The sequence below is a fragment of the Notolepis coatsorum genome (assembly GCF_963971535.1).
Source record: "Notolepis coatsorum genome assembly, chromosome: 9".
Lineage (NCBI taxonomy): Eukaryota > Metazoa > Chordata > Actinopteri > Aulopiformes > Paralepididae > Notolepis > Notolepis coatsorum.
This window is the reverse complement of record NC_140173.1, coordinates 145,625,324-145,646,682: the sequence shown is the minus strand read 5'-3', so window position 1 is coordinate 145,646,682 and position 21,359 is coordinate 145,625,324. Positions and strand designations below refer to the sequence as shown.

Genomic DNA, 21,359 nt, shown 5'->3' with positions numbered 1-21,359 from the left:
CGTGACGATGTGTGATGTATTCACTTTCCATAACTCTGTGTGATGTATTCACTTTCCATAACGTGACGATGTGTGATGTATTCACTCACAGTTGTCACCAAGGTTGTCATTTAACAAGTTAGTTGATAAACCAGATGTCTGAAATGAACATGTAATTAAAATACTATGAAAAATTATCCATACATTTTGATGAAACTAAAATGTTTCACCTTGGTTGATTTGGAGAGAGAGAGTAACACCCAATAAAGCCAGGCATTTGTTATTTACAGAAGATTAAAATGTTTATTTAACACAACTTCTTGTGAGAGCATGGAAAGAAACAAAACAATATAAAATTCCAAAACATATTTACACCTATAGTAAAACATGCAAAGAGTAACCCATATTTTTAGTGGTAAATTTAAAAATACTGTCATGTCATTTAAAATAGGGTTTGTGCAAAGACATTGGGTGGCATTTTAAGGAACAGGACCAATGAGACGACGTGCTGTAACCCTTTTTTAACGAAAAGTCTTAAACGAAAACCAGAGTAGGAGTGACACTGTTTAGAATTTTCTGCAGTGCTCATTCGAATTCTAGAACATGAAGCATCTTCTAGGACATAAAGAATCTTCGATAACATTGCTGCAATGTTGGCAGGCCAAATCATTGATCCTGTTTTTGTCAAACACCCCCATGCTACCTCTAGTTTTAGGGCAAAAAAAAGATAAACTCTTGAGGTCAAATACATTGAAATATACACCTAAAAGTTGTACTAATTAAGATTTAGATTATATGAAGAGAGTACTGTGCAGATTCAACCACACACACAATTTCATGAGCCTAGTTTGTGATACGATTCAACCTATTTGGATACAACCGCGCATTCCTCTCCTGCAATCCCCCATACTTAATATATTCATCATCTTCATGCATACTTAATGTTACAAAAGTCTTATACTTGAGAGTTCACGCACTAAACCCGTTGATGGGGACCGGTGCTACCAAGGACCATATCATCAAACAGGAAGGTGCTGGAGGCACAGAACATCTTTTTAAATATTTCATTTATCTTCTTCAGTCCTTCGGAGTGTGTTGAACCATTAGTGATTTTTTTGCACCCTATTAAATATATTTCTAAAGGTGTTCCGTCTCTCCGTCTTGTTTACGGATACAATTTTCAACTTCTGAGTTGTAATTGTTTGTCTTATGTCCGTTTTCGTGGAACATGCGCCTCTCTGTAGCTTAGCGGCTGAGTCGACACGCTTCCTGTTCAACACACGCCTCGCTGTAGCGGCTGAGTCTACACGCTTCCTGTTCAACACGCTGTAGCGGCTGAGTACACGCTTCCTGTTCAACACGCTACTCGCTGTAGCGGCTGAGTACACGCTTCCTGTTCAACACACACCTCGCTGTAGCGGCTGAGTCTACACGATTCCTGTTCAACACACACCTCGCTGTAGCGGCTGAGTCGACATGCTTCCTGTTCAACACGCTCCTCGCTGTAGCGGCTGAGTCTACACGCTTCCTGTTCAACACACACCTCGCTGTAGCGGCTGAGTCTACACGATTCCTGTTCAACACACACCTCGCTGTAGCGGCTGAGTCGACATGCTTCCTGTTCAACACACGCCTCGCTGTAGCGGCTGAGTCTACACGCTTCCTGTTCAACACGCTGTAGCGGCTGAGTACACGCTTCCTGTTCAACACACGCCTCGTTGTAGCTTAGTGGCTGAGTCTACACGCTTCCTGTTCAACACACGCCTCGCTGTAGCGGCTGAGTCTACACGCTTCCTGTTCAACACGCTCCTCGCTGTAGCGGCTGAGTCTACACGCTTCCTGTTCAACACACACCTCGCTGTAGCGGCTGAGTCGACACGCTTCCTGTTCAACACGCTCCTCGCTGTAGCGGCTGAGTCTACACGCTTCCTGTTCAACACGCTACTCGCTGTAGCGGCTGAGTCTACACGCTTCCTGTTCAACACACACCTCGCTGTAGCGGCTGAGTCGACACGCTTCCTGTTCAACACACACCTCGCTGTAGCGGCTGAGTCTACACGCTTCCTGTTCAACACGCTGTAGCGGCTGAGTCGACACGCTTCCTGTTCAACACACGCCTCGCTGTAGCGGCTGAGTCTACACGCTTCCTGTTCAACACACGCCTCGCTGTAGCGGCTGAGTCTACATGCTTCCTGTTCAACACACACCTCGCTGTAGCGGCTGAGTCTACACGCTTCCTGTTCAACACACACCTCGCTGTAGCGGCTGAGTCGACACGCTTCCTGTTAAACACGCTACTCGCTGTAGCGGCTGAGTCGACACGCTTCCTGTTCAACACGCTACTCGCTGTAGCGGCTGAGTCGACACGCTTCCTGTTCAACACACACCTCGCTGTAGCGGCTGAGTCGACACGCTTCCTGTTCAACACGCTACTCGCTGTAGCGGCTGAGTCGACACGCTTCCTGTTCAACACGCTACTCGCTGTAGCGGCTGAGTCGACACGCTTCCTGTTCAACACGGCGATGACGTGTTCTGTTATTGTCGAGTCACAATCCTCATTTCAAATCATCCAAATCTCACTTAGTGCATCTATTAAGTTGTGCCCTTTTTTAGTAGTTAAAGAGCTAAGTTACATAGTTTACACCCCAACACACCTCCATCTTGACCACATCGCCCAGGTTTACAATTAACACTTTGAGTGCCACGGACGCGTTGTCGTTAGTTCATGCCGCCAGTTGAATGCCAGCAACGCTATACAGCGTTTGTTTGTCGTATTTTTTTTATTAGCTATTTGAATTCATATTTCATCAATCGAGCCTCACGCTAGTGTTGCAGACTCTCTGAGCTCCATTGGGAAAATACCGCCCCCTATCGTCTCTCCCTGTGTAACTGCACCCCATTGGATTAGACTGATGAAGGGGGGGGGGGGGGGCAGTTTCCTCATTTTACTTTTCCGTCAAGCCAACTGAAGGATCCAAGTGATCGCAGAGCCGCAAAACAACGTGGAATACATATTTACAGTACCCAACGCTGAATCAATAAACGCGATCGATATTTGGAATGGCGATCAGGAATTGGAATAATCTTTTTGGAGAACATCTGATCTGAGGTAAGCAATTTATTTGACCAGTCTTGGGGTAATCGGATCTGTTTTGACCTATATATCAGCGCGTGCCCCATGTGTGTGTGTGTGTGTGTGCAGGCTGATCAGGAAATTAGAGAATATATTTTTCAGATCGCTTATATAGCGTGCATAAGTACACATAATACTATCGATAATCTAGCGTTTATTTGAAAACGATTCATAAATAGGCCGAAAAATTACAACGTTTTTTGTGTATGCCAGAATATTCCAGTAAATGCTGTTCATCACGGAATCTATATATTTTCCTGAAAAACGAGGGCTTTTCAAAATGCTATAAAACGGAAATTAACTGATTAAAAAACAATCGGTTTCGACAATGTTGACTGCAAACAAGTCATTGATAAACGACGGGCAGATTAGACACATAGCCATAATTTAAGACCGAGATTATTCACAACGCTATCATTGAAGTGGGTGCTGGCATCCAACCACGTTTTACCATGTTAACAAGTGGCAACCAAAGTGTTAAACAAAGGGCCAGAGAGCTGCTTCAAGAAGCGTGGGATTTCTTTTTTTTTAATACATGCAACCCGATCTTTATGTTGGTATGCATGTCTAATCATATGCCAACCGATAACCTCTAGGGCTGACCTGGATGCTTCCCAGCTTCAAAATCCTGATTCAAATGCTTTCCCTTTTGTCTTTTTTTTTTACCATTCCAAAAAATGTGCCTACATCAAAAAAAGCTACCGTACTTTTCGGACTATAAGCCGCGGCTTTTCCCCCCATTTTTCGACCCTGCGGCTTATATAACGGTGCGGCTTATATGTGACTCGACGTGACCAAACCCGAAAATGTAAAAATCAAAATATTGCTTTTTTGACTGCATTGAAATGTTATTTATCTGTTCCCTTATTTGCTAAACTTAATACAACTTGTAAATGAGTTAATTCTTGTTATTTGTCCGACAGTATTGTGTCCCAATGCTAATTACATATGGTAATTAAACATTAAAACACCTGCGGCTTATAGTCCAGTGCGGCTTATATATGTACACATCATTCAATTTAGCTGCTGCGGCTTATAGTCAGGTGCGGCTTATAGTGCGAAAAGTACGGTAATAATCCAAGATATAATTTGAATATCAGTTATTCTCAGACATGGTAATTTAGTTGTGAGGACTACAGCAGAGGAGCTGTGTTTTCAGGCCAGATGCAGGATTATGGTAGGCGATCTTCCTTCAGAAAACCCAACTACCTCCCTAGCCCTCATTTACACGTTGAAAGTTTGAAACTTTTACGTGCAGGAAATTACAGATTATTCGCTGGTAATCACTGAAACTTCAAAGCACCCAAAAAGAGAATTAGGAGACATCCGTGGTAATAAAAAACAAGATGACTATGAGATGCGATTTCATTCCCGCTTCTTGAACCAACCCCCGTCCGTCCTCTGGTCACCTCTCAGCAAGAAGACAGAGAACACTTCAAGAATCAAGGAAACAAGACTACTCATCTGTTCCACCACATGGTAGTCGTTGTCGAATAAGCTTTTCAATATAGCAAGTGACCCCAAAAAAAAATACGCAAACAGAAAAGCAAAGCCACCATAGTTAAGACCTTAGAGAAGGCGCTTAAATCCCATCAAAATAAACACAATATCCTTATGAGAAAAAAAAAAGTTTTGAATTGTAAAATGTTGTAATGCTAAAACTAATACCATCAAAATAAACGCAATATCCGTATGAAAAAAAAAGTTTTGAATTGTAACATTTTTGTAACGCTAAAACTAATAAGTAAAGAAAGAAAACCCTCGAGATAAAATAGTGGTTCAAACACTTCTAACCTGAAATCCAAAGAGTTTCCCGTTAGCGTTGAAAGGTTATAACCACAGCAAGAAAGTGCATTACACAGTGGGAAACCTGCTCTTTTAGTTTTTAAACTTTTTAAACTTTTTTTGCATTATACAAATCTAACACCAATGGGTTATGGAAATATATTTGGCATTTTAGGGTCAACGACATTAAAAGTAAATTATTTGTGCTTTCAATTTAATAGAAGGGGGGGGGGGGGTTGTGATTGACAGTGGGCGGGGCATCTTGTATAGGTGTATACAGTACTACAAAAGCCAGCCTATCAAAGCTTGTAAGTCTTCATTTTACAAAAGCGATAACAAAGAAATCTATACGAACAGAAGGCCCTCTCCGAGTCCAAAGGTTTCCTATTGCAAAAAGTTTCACATAAGTAACACTAGTCAGGGAGGACCGTCTAACACTAATCACACCTACACAGACGCACACACACACATACACGGAGTCACATGCACACGCACACGCACACACACACACGCGCTACTAACAGGCAGTGACTTGGACATCTGGCAACACTTTCTTTAACGACCATACAGGCTTTCTATTGTCAAATCATCATCAACTGTTATCGGTAGTGTTGTGTTTGACTTTGTCGTCGAAGCACATTTCAAGTCAGATTGGGTCTTATTCCCAGAACAAAAAAAAAGTCTATAAAATACTGAGTGGGTGACCATTGAATACATGTTTAACAACATGTACCATTTCCAAACCGAGCCAATCACGAGGCTGTATTATGGGATGGTTGTTTTTGAAGTTTAGGACAATGCAGCAAAATGTGCTCAGATTGGAGCTAAATGTTTCAGACCCGAAAATGCATTTATTTATTTACTTTTCTTATCGTCTCAATACCGACCTCCATAAGGGCAACGGCTGAACTGTATACTTTAGTCAGAGGAGTGCAACACCATCAGGATTATGCATCGACTCACTTTAAAATGAACCAATTAAAGAAAACGCATTACAGTTTATTATTTGCTAATAATAAAATAATTTGTTCTCAATTATTTAGCCTATTGATAGGTTGGATACGTAGCAAATCACAATACTGTTATTTCACCCCCGACCGGCCGCGGAATAAACAAACAAAGAGTGTCTTGGTGAAGGATGCGGTGGCTTTGGCACATCACCATGACAACCTGGACCCAGAACAATGGATGTTTTCAGCCAAATCAACTGAAAGGTTGAAAATTCCTTTTTGGGTGTATTTTTTATTTTTTTTAAATAAATGTATTATTAATTAATTATTTAAATTTAAATAATTGTCGATACCGATTGTGAGCAATTTACCTATTTCAACCCCCGTCCTCTTTTCACGATCCTCCAATCACAACTGTTGCTTCCTTCTGACAAAGACGAGCAACCGTTGTGATTGGAGGACCATGAAAAGAGGGTGGGGTTTGAGATGAACTGAACACCAAATACTAATACAATCTATTAAATTTACTTAATATAGATTAGCTTGGGGTCCTTAACAAAAAAAGACTTAAATATAATGGATTTTTTTCCCCCATTAAAGAGTGTGTCTGATTTTATAATTATTTTTACTTTTATTGTGTTATATTGGATTTGAATGTATATCATTTAAAATAGAACCGTTAGCCTATTTTAGCCTGGTATCACTCCGGCATCCAATACTAGTATTGATATCTGTACATCCTTCATTGTTTACTTTTAACCGCTTTGTGGTCGAGTCGAACACACAATTCATGTTTTGATCAGATGAGTTTCTACAAGTGGGATTAGTGGGAATTAGTTGAAGAAATATGAGGACCTTGATAAACGATTTGACATGACAGGAGCAGAGCGATAACTAAAGGGAACTCACATTTGGCATTCAGCTGTAAGAATAAACAAAACACCAGACGACCATACTTTAAGAGTGGTTGTAACATTACAGGCCTCGAAACCCTTATAGATAAATGCACCTATACTGACACAGAGACAGTTACTTGAGCACTTATAACCACAATGCTTAGTGTCATTGCTTTTTACTACTGAGCTAATAGTATGCAGCTCTCTAGAACTGGAGTCACAAAGGATTACTTAGAAGAAGAACCGTCCACACGCGTTACAAATGTGTTATAATAATAGCTACATTCATAATAGCTACCTTCCAAAATACTTTGCTTGAGCTGTTATTCCTCTTGTTTGTCGGTACACAGTGTGCTTGAAAAGCAAAAAAAGGCAGATAGAACAATGTAATATGTTCCTCGCTATAAAAATTACTATTTTTTTTTGTTCCTGTGTGTTTGTGTGTGTGAAAAATAAAAGGACTACCGGTAGTAAGAAAACAGAAACACTTATAATAAAGGGAAGGATTCCATAGATTCACAGCAATAGTCCAACTCAGGATAAGAAACAGCGACACAAGTCTCTCTCTCTCTCTCTCTCTCACGCCACGTCTCCACGTCCTCTCTGTCCGCAGAGCGACGATAAAAACATATACACAGGATTTCACAGAAATAATAAAACGTTCAAACGGAAAATACAAAGTGCAACACGGCCAGCCGGCGTCGAGACGCGCGGCAAGCTGTCGAAAGTAAAAGGGAACCGACGGACAGAAGGACAGGCGACGCGCGACGCGCCCTCGGAGCACCTGGGAGAGTCGTCCGCCGCGCTGCTCGTCCTACAAAACAGTAACTTGTTCTCTTTTTTCCTCGTAGTGTGGGTCTAGAAAAACAACAAGCGACACAGACACACACACGACGACGGCGGCGGCGTAACGTAACGTCGACCACACGAAATGTCTGAAAAGTGAGTATATATACGGGTTTCCTCGGCGACAACGCCGTTACAGACGGAGGAGGAGCCGGGGTTCCCGCCGCCGGCGGCCGCGGCGGGGTGGGTGGGGCGGCGGCCGGGGTCACATGGTGGGCTTGGTGTAGCCGAAGATGCCGACGGGGAAGTGCTTGACGTGGGTTGGCCACTGGGCGGCGAGCTGGAAGAACTTCACGTCGTTCCACTCCACCCCGTCGATGGACACTGTGGACGGGAAAGGACCAGAACTCACTTTAGTGCTTTCCGCCAGGAGGCCTCGCGTTCATGGCTAGTCTTACAATGCTGTTCCAGTTCCACGTTGCCGTTTTGCGCTCTGATTGGCCGAGCGCGCGCATGAGCCGCGACGCGCTCCTCAGCCAGCTCCTCAGCCAGGCTCCGCTTAAGGCAATTTATACAAATGGAAGTATTGATTACGCCGTAACGAATCATTAAAAAAATATACCCTTAACTGGAATATGTTGTGCCTTTACACATATGTTGGATTATGTAATTGGTTTGTCATGACAAACCAATAAATCCATGACAATCCATAATCCAACATATGTGTAAAGGCACAACATATTCCAGTTAAGGGTATATTTTTTTAATGATTCGTTACGGCGTAATCAATACTTCCATTTGTATAAATTGCCTTAAGCGGAGCCTGGCTGAGGAGCTGGCTGAGGAGCGCGTTGCGGCTCATGCGCGCGCTCGGCCAATCAGAGCGCAAAACGGCAACGTGGAACTGGAACAGCATTGTAGACGACATTCATGCGACCGAGTCTTACCAGGGCTCCAAGAGGGGGTTCATGGAGGACACGTTAAAAATAACAACAGTCTAAATGATTAATCCTACTTAATTAATTAAAATGAATTAATACATTTTTGTTGTTTTATTGTTATTGTGAAAAAAAACATGTGTTTTACAGAAAATGGCTTAATAAAGGAATCTGAATCTGAGTCGATATAAGTCAAAAAGCAACAGGTGATTTTGCAACAAGGTCAACAATTGCATCGTTTCAACATGTAAAATGTAAGACTTTTTAAAGACCTTTTTAATACCACACAGAGCATCACGACTAAGATGAATTTGAATTGAATTCTTGCATGCTCCGTAATACTTTTGAAGACATTTAATACCCCGCAGATACCCTGTAGGATGAATGAAGGATTCAATTCAAACCTTTATTTAGACTCATCATGAGGCGCTGAGTTTTCCTCGTTTACAGTGACAATGAGTCATCACATACAGGAAAAAAACTACATAAATGGCAGCATTTCAAATCACAACGAAAAGTCAAGAAATTAGGTTTGTGGGCCACGTTTTGTTAGCAGTAATGCACAAAGCGTCCACGTGGTGGCAGCAGAGACTTTCACCTAAACACCACCAGCGCTCTTCTGACTCATTATCGCTCTTGTTCAGACCCTCGCATGCATGTGGTCTTAAACACAGTAAGCTACAATACAACAATTACATGCATGGGAGTCTGGACTGATGTATTAGTGGATGAAATAGTAGTCTTTATTATCTGTATACCACATTAGTCTGGATTGATATGTATTAAACAGTACCGGTAGTCTTTATTCTCTGTATACCACATTAGTCTGGATTGATATGTATTAAACAGAGTAGTCTTTATTCTCTGTATACCACATTAGTCTGGATTGATATGTATTAAACAGTAGTCTTTATTCTCTGTGTACCACAATAGGCGTTATGGGTACTTCAAGTCAACACAGAGAGATCACCACTAGATGGCAGTGCAACTCCTTGAGCGTATCATATTAGTTGGTTTGTTGAGTGTGTGAGTGTCAGATCTTACTGCTCATACTCATACTCTGTCTGTCTGTCTCTTAGCGTGGTGTGTGTGTGTCTCTTAGCATGGTATGGTGTTTGTGTGTGTCTGTCTGTCTCTTAGCGTGGTGTGTGTGTCTCTTAGCATGGTATGGTGTTTGTGTGTGTGTCTGTCTGTCTCTTAGCGTGGTGTGTGTGTCTCTTAGCATGGTATGGTGTTTGTGTGCGTCTGTCTCTTAGTGTGGCGTGTGTGTCTCTTAGCATGGTTGTGTGTGTGTGTACCATCTTATCTCTCAACACAGTATGTGGTGTGTTTGTGTGTGTCAGATCTTACCTCTTAGCATGGTGTTTGTGTGTAGGATCTTATCTCTCAGCATAGTACATGCTGCATCTGTCAGGGTGTGTGTGTGTGTGCTATGTTACCTCTCAGCATGGTGTGCGTGTTTGAGTGTGTGATCTTATCTCTCAGCATAGTACGTGCTGCATCTAGGCATGGGCCGGTTACCGGTTCCACGGTTTACCGCGGTTTGAAAACGTTGCGGTGTCAACACCACTAATATTACGTTCAGACGGTAGGCGCCGACGGTATACGTTTAGAATCATGAACTTCGTTAAATGCCTGTGAGAAATGCTACATAGCTAGCAAGCTATACAAAAATAAACAGTTTAATGTGACTGATCTAGTCAGCTAGAATCAGAATATTCCACCCATAAATAGCTAATGTCAAGTATAAATAACGTAACGGTCATACCAAGCCGGTCGTTTTGACAGGAGCTAGCTAACGTTAGCTAGTTAGCCAGCTAGCTAGCTAGCTAGCTAGCTATTAGTACCGGTGATGATTATGTTGCCAATTGATTTCGGTCGACTAACATTAGCAAGATTGGCCTACGTTCCGTTACATATTCATGATCATGAAAGTGTAGTGCTTTAGAATAGGAGTCTGAGGCGGGGTGTCGAAAGACGACGCTAAACATTTATTAAACATCAACTCAACGTCTACACTCTGTTTACTTGCTACTGTAGCTAACAGGAACTCATTTGCAAACAGGAAAGTAACAAACAATATGGTCCGTGCGGAACCCTTATCCCCAACACATAGTTCCGTGGGTGAAATATGTTGATCTAAAAAGATTAATTGTTTAAATGTATGTTTAATCCAGTAAGAATAGTACTAGGCTATATAACATACATCTGTGCAAGTAGATTACGTTAACAAAACGTATTGCCCTTTTGACATGTAGCCTACATATTCATAATCATGAAAGTTTATTTGGAAGTATTTTTTTATTCTGTACTTAGTTTGAAAGTGGTCAGACAGTTCCCTCTGTGTGTAATACAGACAGTATTCACACACATTCATAAATAACACTTACAGAAAAGTTGATTTTTTTTTTTTAACCGAATACCGTGATATACCGTGAAACCGCGGTATTTTTGCCCAAGGTTGTCATACCATCAAAATGTCATACCGGCACATGCCTCGCTGCACCCGTCTGTGTGTGTGATGTGTTACCTCTAAGCATGGTGTGCTGGTGCTTGGCCGTGCAGATCAACCTGCTGATCCCATCGATCACCTGGCTCTTAGAATCCACATCCTTCTCCTTGGGTTTCTTACTGAGGAAGATTACTGTCAGAGAGAGAGAGAGAGAGAGAGAGAGAGAGAGAGAGAGAGAGAGAGAGAGAGAGAGAGAGAGAGAGAGAGAGAGAGAGAGAGAGAGAGAGAGAGAGAGACGCACAGTGAGCCGCTTGCTCTCCTACAGTAGATATTAGGGCTCTGGGCCGATTTTTCACGATTTTCTCTCTCTAAGAATTGAGATCACGATCCTCTCACACGATTCTTATTTTTTCAATGAAATCATTTATTGCACTCTTTCTTAAACAGACAACATAACACTATATATCAAAGTGCTCGACTTAAACTTAAAATATATGAAAGATATGATATGATATCTCGATTCATAGACCTATGCAATCTCATTTCTAAATTATGACGATTTTTTAAATAAATATATATATATTTTTAAACTTTTTAGTACTTAACTTTTTTAAATGATGACGATTCTGACTTAACTTATTTTGTATGTTACAAGAGACTTTTAAGTTTAAGTTTAAGCCCCGAGCCCTAATAGAGAGACAGCGAGACGCTTCCTCTCCTACAGCAGACAGTAGCGATGGCACCGATACGATACTCAGCATCGGTCCGGTACTGCTGGTCAAATTCACGGGATCGGATATCGGAAAAACAGCGTCTGCGCTGCGGTGCTGCGTTCACAGTAGGGATGCACCGATCCAATATTGATTGATCGGATATCGGCCCCCGATATGACTAAAATAGCTAGATCGGGTATCGGAGACAATTCGATTTATCTATTTTTTGTTACTTAATTTTTATAATAAATAACAATTCAGTACATTTATATTATTATCAATGTGTTAATTTGTGACATTTTGTTTCACTAAGTTAGGAAAGTAATATTTTAAGTCAAGCCTGATGTTGCCTTGCACAAAATAATGATCCCAGTCTCTTCCACACAGTGAGGCATACAGTTTATTAATTGAACAATGGGACAATCGGATCGGTAGTCGGTATCGGCCGATACCCAAAGCCCAGGTATCGGTATCGGGACTGAAGAAGTCGGATCGGTGCATCCCTAGTTCACAGTGACACTCTTCTATGCAGAGACCGCAGACACCTCCGGCAGCAGGTCGGTGTGGAAGTCAAGAACAGATCCTGTTTAAACTGATATCCTGATTATGACAGACCTGAATACCTGCAACATCTTCTGGAAAGTGAGAAATAAAAAGTGAGGGAAGGGGAGACGAAGAGAGGAATAAAAGTGAGAGACAGAGAGAAAGATAAGGAAAAGTGGTATACTGAGATAGAGAGAAGGAAAAGTGAGAGAAAGAGAGAAAGAAAAGTGAGAGATAAAGAGAGAATGAAAAGTGAGAGACAGAGAGAAAGAAAAGTGAGAGACAGAAAAGTGAGAGACGGGGATAATGAAAAGTGAGAGACCGAAAAGTGAGAGACGGAGAGAAATAAAAGTGAGATGGAGATAAAGAAAAGTGAGAGAGAAAGAGAGAAAGAAAAGTGAGAGACAGAGACAGAAAAGTGAGAGACGGAGAGAGAAAGAGAAAGAAAAGTGAGAGAAAGAGAAAGAAAAGTGAGAGACAGAGAAAGAGAGAAAGAAAAGTGAGACAAAGGAAGAGAGAAAGAAAAGTGAGTGACAGAGAAAGAGAGAAAGAAAAGTGAGAGACAGAGAAAGAGAGAAAGAAAAGCGAGAGAAAGATAGAAAGAAAAGTGAGTGACAGAGAAAGAGAGAAAGAAAAGTGAGACAGAAAGAGAAAAAAAGTGAGGGAGAAAGAGAGAAAGAAAAGTGAGAGAAAGATAGAAAGAAAAGTGAGTGACAGAGAAAGCGAGAAAGAAAAGTGAGAGAAAGAAAAGAGAGAGAAAAAGAGAAAGAAAAGTGAGAGAAAGAAGAGTCAGAGAAAGAGAGAAAGAAGAGTCAGAGACAGAGAAAGAAAGAAAAGTGAGAGACGGAGAAAGAAAAGTGAGAGACAGAGAGAGAGAGAGAGAGAGAGAAAGGAAAAACAAACAGCCTAAGTAGGCAGGGGGCGCCACTGGGAAAAAGAGGCAAGACAACATGAAGTCTGCCACCTAGTGGCCCAGAAGATAAAGAGGCTCTCCCAGGTGCAGCGCGCCAACACGGTTCACCACCAGGCTCCTCCTGCTGTGTGCGGCTTATAATATCCTGACCCGACGTACCCTTCTTGTTCTTCTCCTTGGTGACCACCGTCATGGCCATGCTGGGGGGAGGCGTGAGCTCCCCGCCACACGGCAGGCGGCTGACCTGCAGCGAGCGGAAGTTGCTCTTCAGCGTGTTTTTCAGGCCCACGTCCCTCTTCTCACCCTCCTTCTTCTTCTCCGGGCCGCCCTGCCACGTCCAGTAGTCCACCTGGAGCCCCATCACCTCGCCGCCTGAACACGGAGAACTGCGGGGGGACGGACTGGTTATTAGGGATGTCCGATATTGGCATTAAAATGTAATAACGAAAATTATCGGTATCGGTTTAACATTTTATTTTATTTTGTTTACATTTATTTAACCTTTATTTGCCCAGGCAAGCGAGTAAGAACAAATTCTTATTTTATTTATTGTAAAAAGTATGCATAATGTTGTGTTAATTCCACGACAAGAGATATGTAATGTTAATTACCTGAAATTATTCTGTTTTTTGGGGGGGAAACCCCGCATATATTGGTGTCGGTTGATATCGGTATCGGAAATTAAGAGTTGGACAATATCGGTATATCGGATATCGGTAAAAAAGTATTTTCTGTTCTCCCAGCTGTTAACTGTTTAGCTACCTGTACATAGCATGCTGTTCAGCGGTGTAACAGTTAATAGGATCCCCTCTCATTACATGTACATTGAACACAAAAATGCACCCTGCACTGCACCTAAATATGCCCATACACTCATAAGCAAGACACTTTATGTCAAATTTAATAATTGACTATTTTATTTGATCTGACCTCATTTTCTATTTTATCTTACTACTACTAGTTATAGTTATTGAACACACACAAACAAACACGCACCCTACACCATAACATGCACATATACTATATGCAAGACACTTTCTGTAAATAATTGACTATTTAATTGAATCTTATCTCATTTTATATTTGATCTTACTACTAGTACTTGTTACTATTCTTGTATATATATATTTTTTGAGACCAACACGATATTCGCATAAACTAATCGATTTATTATCATTTAACGACTACTGGAATATTGGCAAATCGATGGCCATCCCTCGTAAAAACCTCAATGTCACGGTGCCTCATTTCCCATCCAAAGAAATGACGAGTACGGTGCCAACACATCTAAAAACAGACCACTGTCTAAATACGCATGAAGCTAACTAGGGATGCACCGATCCGATATTGGTATCGGTATCGACCGGCGATATCACTAAAATAGCTGGATCGGGTATCGATAGAAAAAACAATAAATAAAATAAGAAATAACAATTCAGTACATTTATATCTTGTTGTCTAATTGTTACATTTAGTTTCACTAAGTTAGGAAAGTAATGTTTTAAGTCAAGCCTGATGTTGCCTTGCACAAAATAATGATCCCAGTCTCTTCCACACAGTGAGGCATACAGTTTATTAATTGCATGAATGAAGTTTATTTTCTGTCTTTGTTTACAACAAATCAAAAACACACTTGTGATCCTTTACAATTCTTAAAAACAAAATATATTTTAATATACATTTTATATTAAATTTTTTGTATAATTTTTTTACTTTTTTGATCGGATCGGTATCGGCCGATACCCAAACCCAGGTATCGGTATCGGTGCATTCCTAAAGCTAACCACACAGGCACAGATGGTCAGGTGTAAAGTGTGAGCGATCGTACCCAGCTCCAGAGAGGGCGGTGGAGACCGAGGGGGACTGGGGCGGGGTGCTGCCGATCTCCTTCCCGTACGGGCCAGCCGACTGGGGCGTCGGGGAGGTCAGGACACTCGTATTGCCCCCCATCATGGCGTCGTCAGAGTCCACTGCGAAGGATGAAGAATGGTAAACGATAAACCTTCGCGCTCTCATCTAAACTGTCAAACCGCATAAACCGATGACGAAAGGGTTGTCAAGGCTCTCGTCGCGCGTACTGCTTACATCACAGGCATGCGCCAGTAGCCTAGAAGCGTAAACAAAGCATGTCTGATTCTATCCATGGCGATCACCTGAAGGCTACATTGGCAGTACTTTTAAATACACAAGAATCTGTCCCGCGGCTATCACAACTATTAGTGACTGGACCCACTGTCTGTGAGTGACTCTGCTTTGGTCCAATCACATTCCCCCACCCACAGTCTGCGAATCAGAGGCAGAGTAGGGCGGGTCTTCACAGCACGTCATGTGACATATGCGCTAATCGTGTGACAGCGGGGCTCCGTCGTCTCGAGTCGTTACAGCCTCGTATGCACGCAGAATTCCATCCCAAAACGCTAGTCTAAACGCAAAATTAAAAGTGAGACCGCAAGACGACTTTTGCGGTTTCTGTTCAGACTCTCTCCGTCTAAACGTAGCCTGAGATAACATCACCTCTTGGCCACAGTGACGGAACGGACTCGAGAGCAATACAGATTTCTGCTTTTCTGTAGTCACTGGCCACATCAATTAATAATTAATAAAGTGAACACCGAGTGTAGGTCAAATCTATCATGTGGTGAGTCTACTGTGGGGGCGACAGTGGCTCGGGAGGTAGAGCAGTCGTCTGGTAATCAGGAGGTTCCCGATTCGATTCCCGCTCCTCCCGGGCAGCGCGTCGCAGTGTCCTTGAGCAAGACACTTAACCCCTAACTGCTCCCGATGAGCAGGTCGGCACCTCTCGCATGGTCGCCTCCGCCGTCGGTGTGTGAATGTGTGAGTGAGCGGGTAAAGTGTGAGGAACAAATTGTAAATGAATGCACCATTTACAGCCATGTCTTGAAAGAATATAAGCTGCCAACTTGGAATTCTTGGTAAATTGTTTGCCAATTTGCATATTCACAGATCCTTGAGGGTAAAGGTGTAGAGGAGCTGCTAAACCATTCTCAGTAGTTTACTGAACAATTTGGTGGAAAGAAAAATCTATATTTATTAGGGCTGTCAGTTTATCGCGTTAATTAGATTAATTAATTACACAGCAAATTATCGCGTTATGAAAATTAACTCAAAATCAATATTAAAAAAAAGAAAATGTAATCTCATTCATTCCATAAGAACGTAGAATACACATTTACAGACTTTTTTTTTTAATATGGTCCATTTGCATGTTCTTGGTATCTGATTCTAGGGACATCTATGGATCTCAGGGAATGTATTCCCAGTGTCAGAAATACTGTGTCTGTTACTAGGCTTGAGTAAATTGTAATGAACCAAATAAGAATATCAATTACATATTTTCTTTTATATCTTTGACTGTGAATAACACCATGCTAAAATTGACCAGACCTGAAAAATCTAAGCAAATGAATAAATGGAAGATGATTAAACAGAAGGTTTTGTAGATACAGTACTGAATTCTGCCATCCAGACACATGCCATTTGAAATATGATTATAGAATATAGAATATCAGGCCTAAAATGGTTATGCGATTAAAATGCGATTAATTAGATTAATTAATTACAAATCCTGTAATTAATTAGATAAATGACAGCACTAATATTTATACAAATTGTAATTCAATATAGAACTTTTTAGGCTGGGTAGTGCAGAGACTCTGGGATCGAATCCAGCTGTCAGCGGTACCTCCGGCTTGGTCAGTCGTCCCTACTAACACAATTGGCAGTGTTAGCAGGTGGGAAGCCGGTGGGGTATGTGTCCTGGTCTTTCTAAACTGCGACTCCTACTGGTCGGTCGGGGCGCCTGTTCAGCAGGGAGGGGATCTGGGGGAGATAGTGTGATCCTCCCACGTGTTATACTCCCCCGGTGAGAGTCCTCGCTGTCAGGTGAAAAGAAGCGGCTGGCGACTCCACATGTATCGGAGGAGGCATGTGGTAGTTCTACACCCTCCCTAGGCCGACAGTGGGGCAATGCACGCAACGACCAGGAAGGGAATTGGCATAACGACTAAATTGGGATGGGTGAAAAATACAGAAAGCCCCCCCCCCAAAAAAAAAGATTACACTTTTTTCTTTTTAAGGGTTTAAAATACATCCGGAGGGGATCTAACTCAATAGCAGAGTGGGACAACCCTGGCATTAGCCTCAGCCGAGTTACTCTCAGAGCCTTTTTATTGGTGGCAATACTCTGGCATATGGTTAACAACACAATCCTAGAATATAGTCCTGGGCTAATTGGTGAAATGAGAAGTGGGGCTACGTTTTAAAACACACCTAAGATGAAAGATAACCCTGGGCTAAGAATGTCAAGGTGTGGAAAAACACTACAAAGAGAGCCTTACCTGAAGTTGAGAGGCTGTGTTCCACAATCCCAACTTTCACGACCTGAGTCGAACACAATGTTCAGATATTCAAATCACCAGATCAGAAAATCGTACGGTAAATCTGTCATTTTATTTGGCACCTTTGTACAAAATAGCAATAGCTTACCCCAATAAATGGCACAAATTTCTGGCAGGAGTCCTCATCGGGGCTGTGGACAGAGGGAGGTGAGAGGGTGTTAAGTCAGGCCAGGGACGGCTTTAACACTGCAACACCCCAGGGGCACAGATGGACAGTCAATGACCTGTGGTATGGCCACTCCCATGCCCCATCACCATGGCGATGGCTCATGACAGGCAGGGTGGGATGGGCTTGTTCTGGGGATCATGCTACAATGAGATGAGTGATGACACTCTTTTTATTTTTTTTTATTTTTTTGGTAGATATTTTATTGTTTTTTCCGGGCAGTCCGGTACAGAGAGAGAGGATGTATGGGATATTAGAGGGGGGGGGGGGACGTTCGGCAAAGGTCACCGGGTCCGGGAGTCGAACATGGGACGGCCGCGTTGCACCGCAGCGCTGTACGTGGTGCGCCCAGTGATGACACTCCTTTACGCAGAAAGTCGGACGACGTCCTCTGCCCAAACAGGAAGTAAACTAACCAGTGCTACCTATACTCGTACTACGTTCCCATAACCTATTGAATGAATCATTTTACATTATTCTTTCCGCTCATGTTTTTTTTGGTCTCTTTTATGAGATGAGAAGTTAGGCAAAAAACGAGTTGAATAAAGATAAATCATTTAATTTCACAGCGTCTTTGCGGCCTTGTTTATTCACTGTATCCATGAAAACGATGATGAACACAGTCATAAAGGTTCCTTGCGCCAAAAAAGAAATCCCTTTTCTGATACCGTAATTCCTCTAATAGTAACCGGGTCTCAAATACAAGCCGGGTCTCTATTAATGGCCGGGTGCGCTCTTGAGCTAAGCAATTATAAGCCGGCCTCCTAATACAAGCCGGGTTACTAATATACTGAGCTGCACACTGAGCTAGTTACTTGATTTCACTTTGAAAACGTTGAAATGACCAGTGACCACCTGTAATTGCACTGTTTACTATTTCATACAGTACTTGGTTTCAATAAATGAACCCAGTACATTTTACTGGGTTCAAACTGACACAAAATGTTGATTTATTCATTATGATCCGTTAAAATTTGAAATATAGGCCTCCCTCTTATACAGGCCTCCTCCTAATACAAGCCTGGTACCCGCTACAGTTGAAACAAATACAAGCCGGGGTTACTATTAGAGGAATTACGGTAACTACATAATCACTGCATAACTGTTCAGACAAGCTTCATTTTTGGTTATTTGTGATACTCTGTATGCACCCAATTCAAAGTTTTCTTTCAAACTAATTTGGTCGCAGATGTACCGGATTTGATTAACAGTTATAAGGCGATTTGGGCAGAGCTGTTTTAATAGTAGGGGAAGTAGGTGAAAGTTGACAAGCGGAAATTAGTTGTGACTGAATCTTCAGAACGCACAGCTTTTTTTTGGGTACATGGTTTACTAAAACCTTTCTCAAGCACTCAAGTAATTATAATTTTTTTAATGATCTTTTCCCCCCTTCTTTTTCCGTTTTTCTCCCCTCCCAATGTTAGTCGTTATGCCAATTCCCAATCCCCTTCCTGGTCGTTGCGTCGGTCTGGGAGGCGCGGAGACTATCACATGCTTCCTCCGACACATGTGTACCCAGCCCACCGCTTCTTTTCACCTGGCAGCGCGGACTCTCACTGGGAGAGTGTAACGTGTGGAAGGTCACACTACCTCCCTCCAGATCTTTCCCTCGCTGTGCAGGCGCCCCGACCGAACTGTAGGAGTCGCTGTTTACAACGACCCGGACCCACCCACCGGCTTCCCTCCCCGCTGACTCTGCCAATTCAGCCAGTATGACGGCCGGCCAAGCCGGAGGCAACGCTGACAGCCGGATTCGATACCAGTGTCTCTCGCGTTGGTGACGAGCGCTTAGTCCGCTGCGTCACCCAGCCGCCGCACTCAAGTAATTTTTTATAAAATGTGGACCTGTACTACATAAGACTTCAGGATATGGAAGCGGAATGTTAATAATACCCTTTAAGGTATGAGACGTATGAATTTAAGACTTTTAAATACCCCGCAGATACTGAAGATATTAAATACCCTGTACGTAGCCCAACATCACGGTTCCATGTCTCAAAGCCGGGCTTCACAGAGAAACATCCCGATGGAACAGGCGACTCACAACCTTATATTGCCGGTAATTCCCTCGCTCTCCTTCTGTTCCTCTTACTCTGTGCAGTACGACACACCGCTCGACAAGGCGGAAACACCGGGGGCCAGAGCTCTTCAACGAGTAGGAAGTCCGTGGAGATGAACAAGCCCGACGCTTGAAGATAAAAGGTTTATCAATAAAAGATGATGGTTCTGGGAGCTCCAGTAGCTCACCACGTACCGCGAGCGCTATTTCAGCGCCGTGGACAACCGTGCTCGTCACGGATCTGGGGTTTAGCGAGTTCGAATCCCGGACTGCAGCCGTGCCTTTCCCAGAGTGTCTTCCCCCCCATCTGAACCCTTTCAGCCTGTTTCTGTCGGTCGAACTTGACCAGTATAAATGCGATAAACGTATAAAAGAGCCAGGGGAATGGCCAAAGTTTAAAAAAAAAAAAAAAAAAAAAAAAAAAATTATGGTTCGTAATGAAGTTGTGCTTCTGTGCCTATTCGGAAGACGGCCAGAAGAAGCGTAACGTTTGGAGGGCGGGTAAGGGAGCCTCTGGTCCTAACAAACGGGGCCCGTATTGAGGTGCGTCGAGGTGTCGAGGAGGAATCCACGCAGTCGTCTAGACCCGCGTCGATCTGACCAGAGGATCGGACCGGGCCCGCGGCCTTTTCAAAAACGCTTGCGGGAAAATATAAAACGGTCTGGCCTTCTGTCTCCTGCGCTGTCTGAGGGGGGGGGGGGGAGGGGTTACCACAGCGACACGGGGGCACCACACCACACCATCCAGGGGGGGATCACCACACTCACACAGGACACACCACACCACAGTCACCTGAGCCTGGAGGAGGGTCGACGCTCAGCTCCGTCCCCGGGGCTTGAAACACAGTTAAGAAATAAGACCACTTCAAGACCACTGTTGAGAAACCCTGACTTTTTGTAGAGTTGTAGAAGCAGCCGGAAGGTTAGACTGCTGTGACGCTCCCGCTCAGAAGAACGATTACTGTACATTAAACTTGTTCTAAATGCACGAGCGGCGGCCAAGTCATCGTTTTAGGGTACGAAGCCTTTCGCCCGCTTGTTTACGTGCCGAGAGTATGCCAGTATTGCCTGGTGTGAGATTGTGAAAACAAGGACGCAGACAGAATCGTCGGATGAAGAAATAAGGCGGAAATCTATTTCAGAGTGTCCGATAGAGCAGATGAGATTCTAAAACTACAAAAAGGATTACGAGTGAAAACAACCAAAGCTATATGGCGTCATCAGATGCAACAAACTGTGGGAAAGGTCTTGCATTTTGATAAACGTACAATTTTCTTTGAAGTGGTTCATTTGTAAGATTCCCTGATTTACCATGACCTAACCAGAGAACCTGTCAGGTTTCCAGCGGCAAGGCCCTCAAAATGAATCAATATGTCAGAGATAAGCCATAACATAACGAGAACGCTGTCAGTTTTGAACACAACGGCCTTTGAGAAAACTACATTTGGTGCCGACAGCATATTGACATCATAAAAATAACTCAATACATACACGTAATAGTTTGGGATACGGAGATGATTTTTTTTAAATACTGTAACTCATGAAAAAGCTGAATAATTGATGTTTTGTTTGTTTGATATTCAACTTTTTTTTTTTTTTTTTTTTTTTTTACGTGTTTTTTTCTGAGA

At 42.7% G+C, this 21,359-nt stretch overlaps 1 protein-coding gene across 2 annotated transcripts in view; it reads right to left on the bottom strand.

Annotated features, from left to right (window-relative positions):
• Positions 1-296: 296 nt before the first annotated feature.
• Positions 297-21,359, bottom strand: part of LOC311234052 (phosphofurin acidic cluster sorting protein 1-like) — a 145,554-nt gene continuing 124,491 nt past the window's right edge. For both annotated transcript variants that reach the window (XM_084321143.1, XM_084321144.1), the window contains 6 exons: positions 17,595-17,637; positions 17,447-17,489; positions 14,917-15,058; positions 13,248-13,474; positions 10,998-11,111; positions 297-7,913 (listed from right to left, as the gene is read on the bottom strand). In XM_084321143.1, coding sequence (XP_084177269.1) covers positions 7,795-7,913; positions 10,998-11,111; positions 13,248-13,474; positions 14,917-15,058; positions 17,447-17,489; positions 17,595-17,637 — 688 coding nt within the window. In that variant the 3' untranslated portion in view covers positions 297-7,794. The remainder of the gene's footprint in view (positions 7,914-10,997; positions 11,112-13,247; positions 13,475-14,916; positions 15,059-17,446; positions 17,490-17,594; positions 17,638-21,359) is intronic.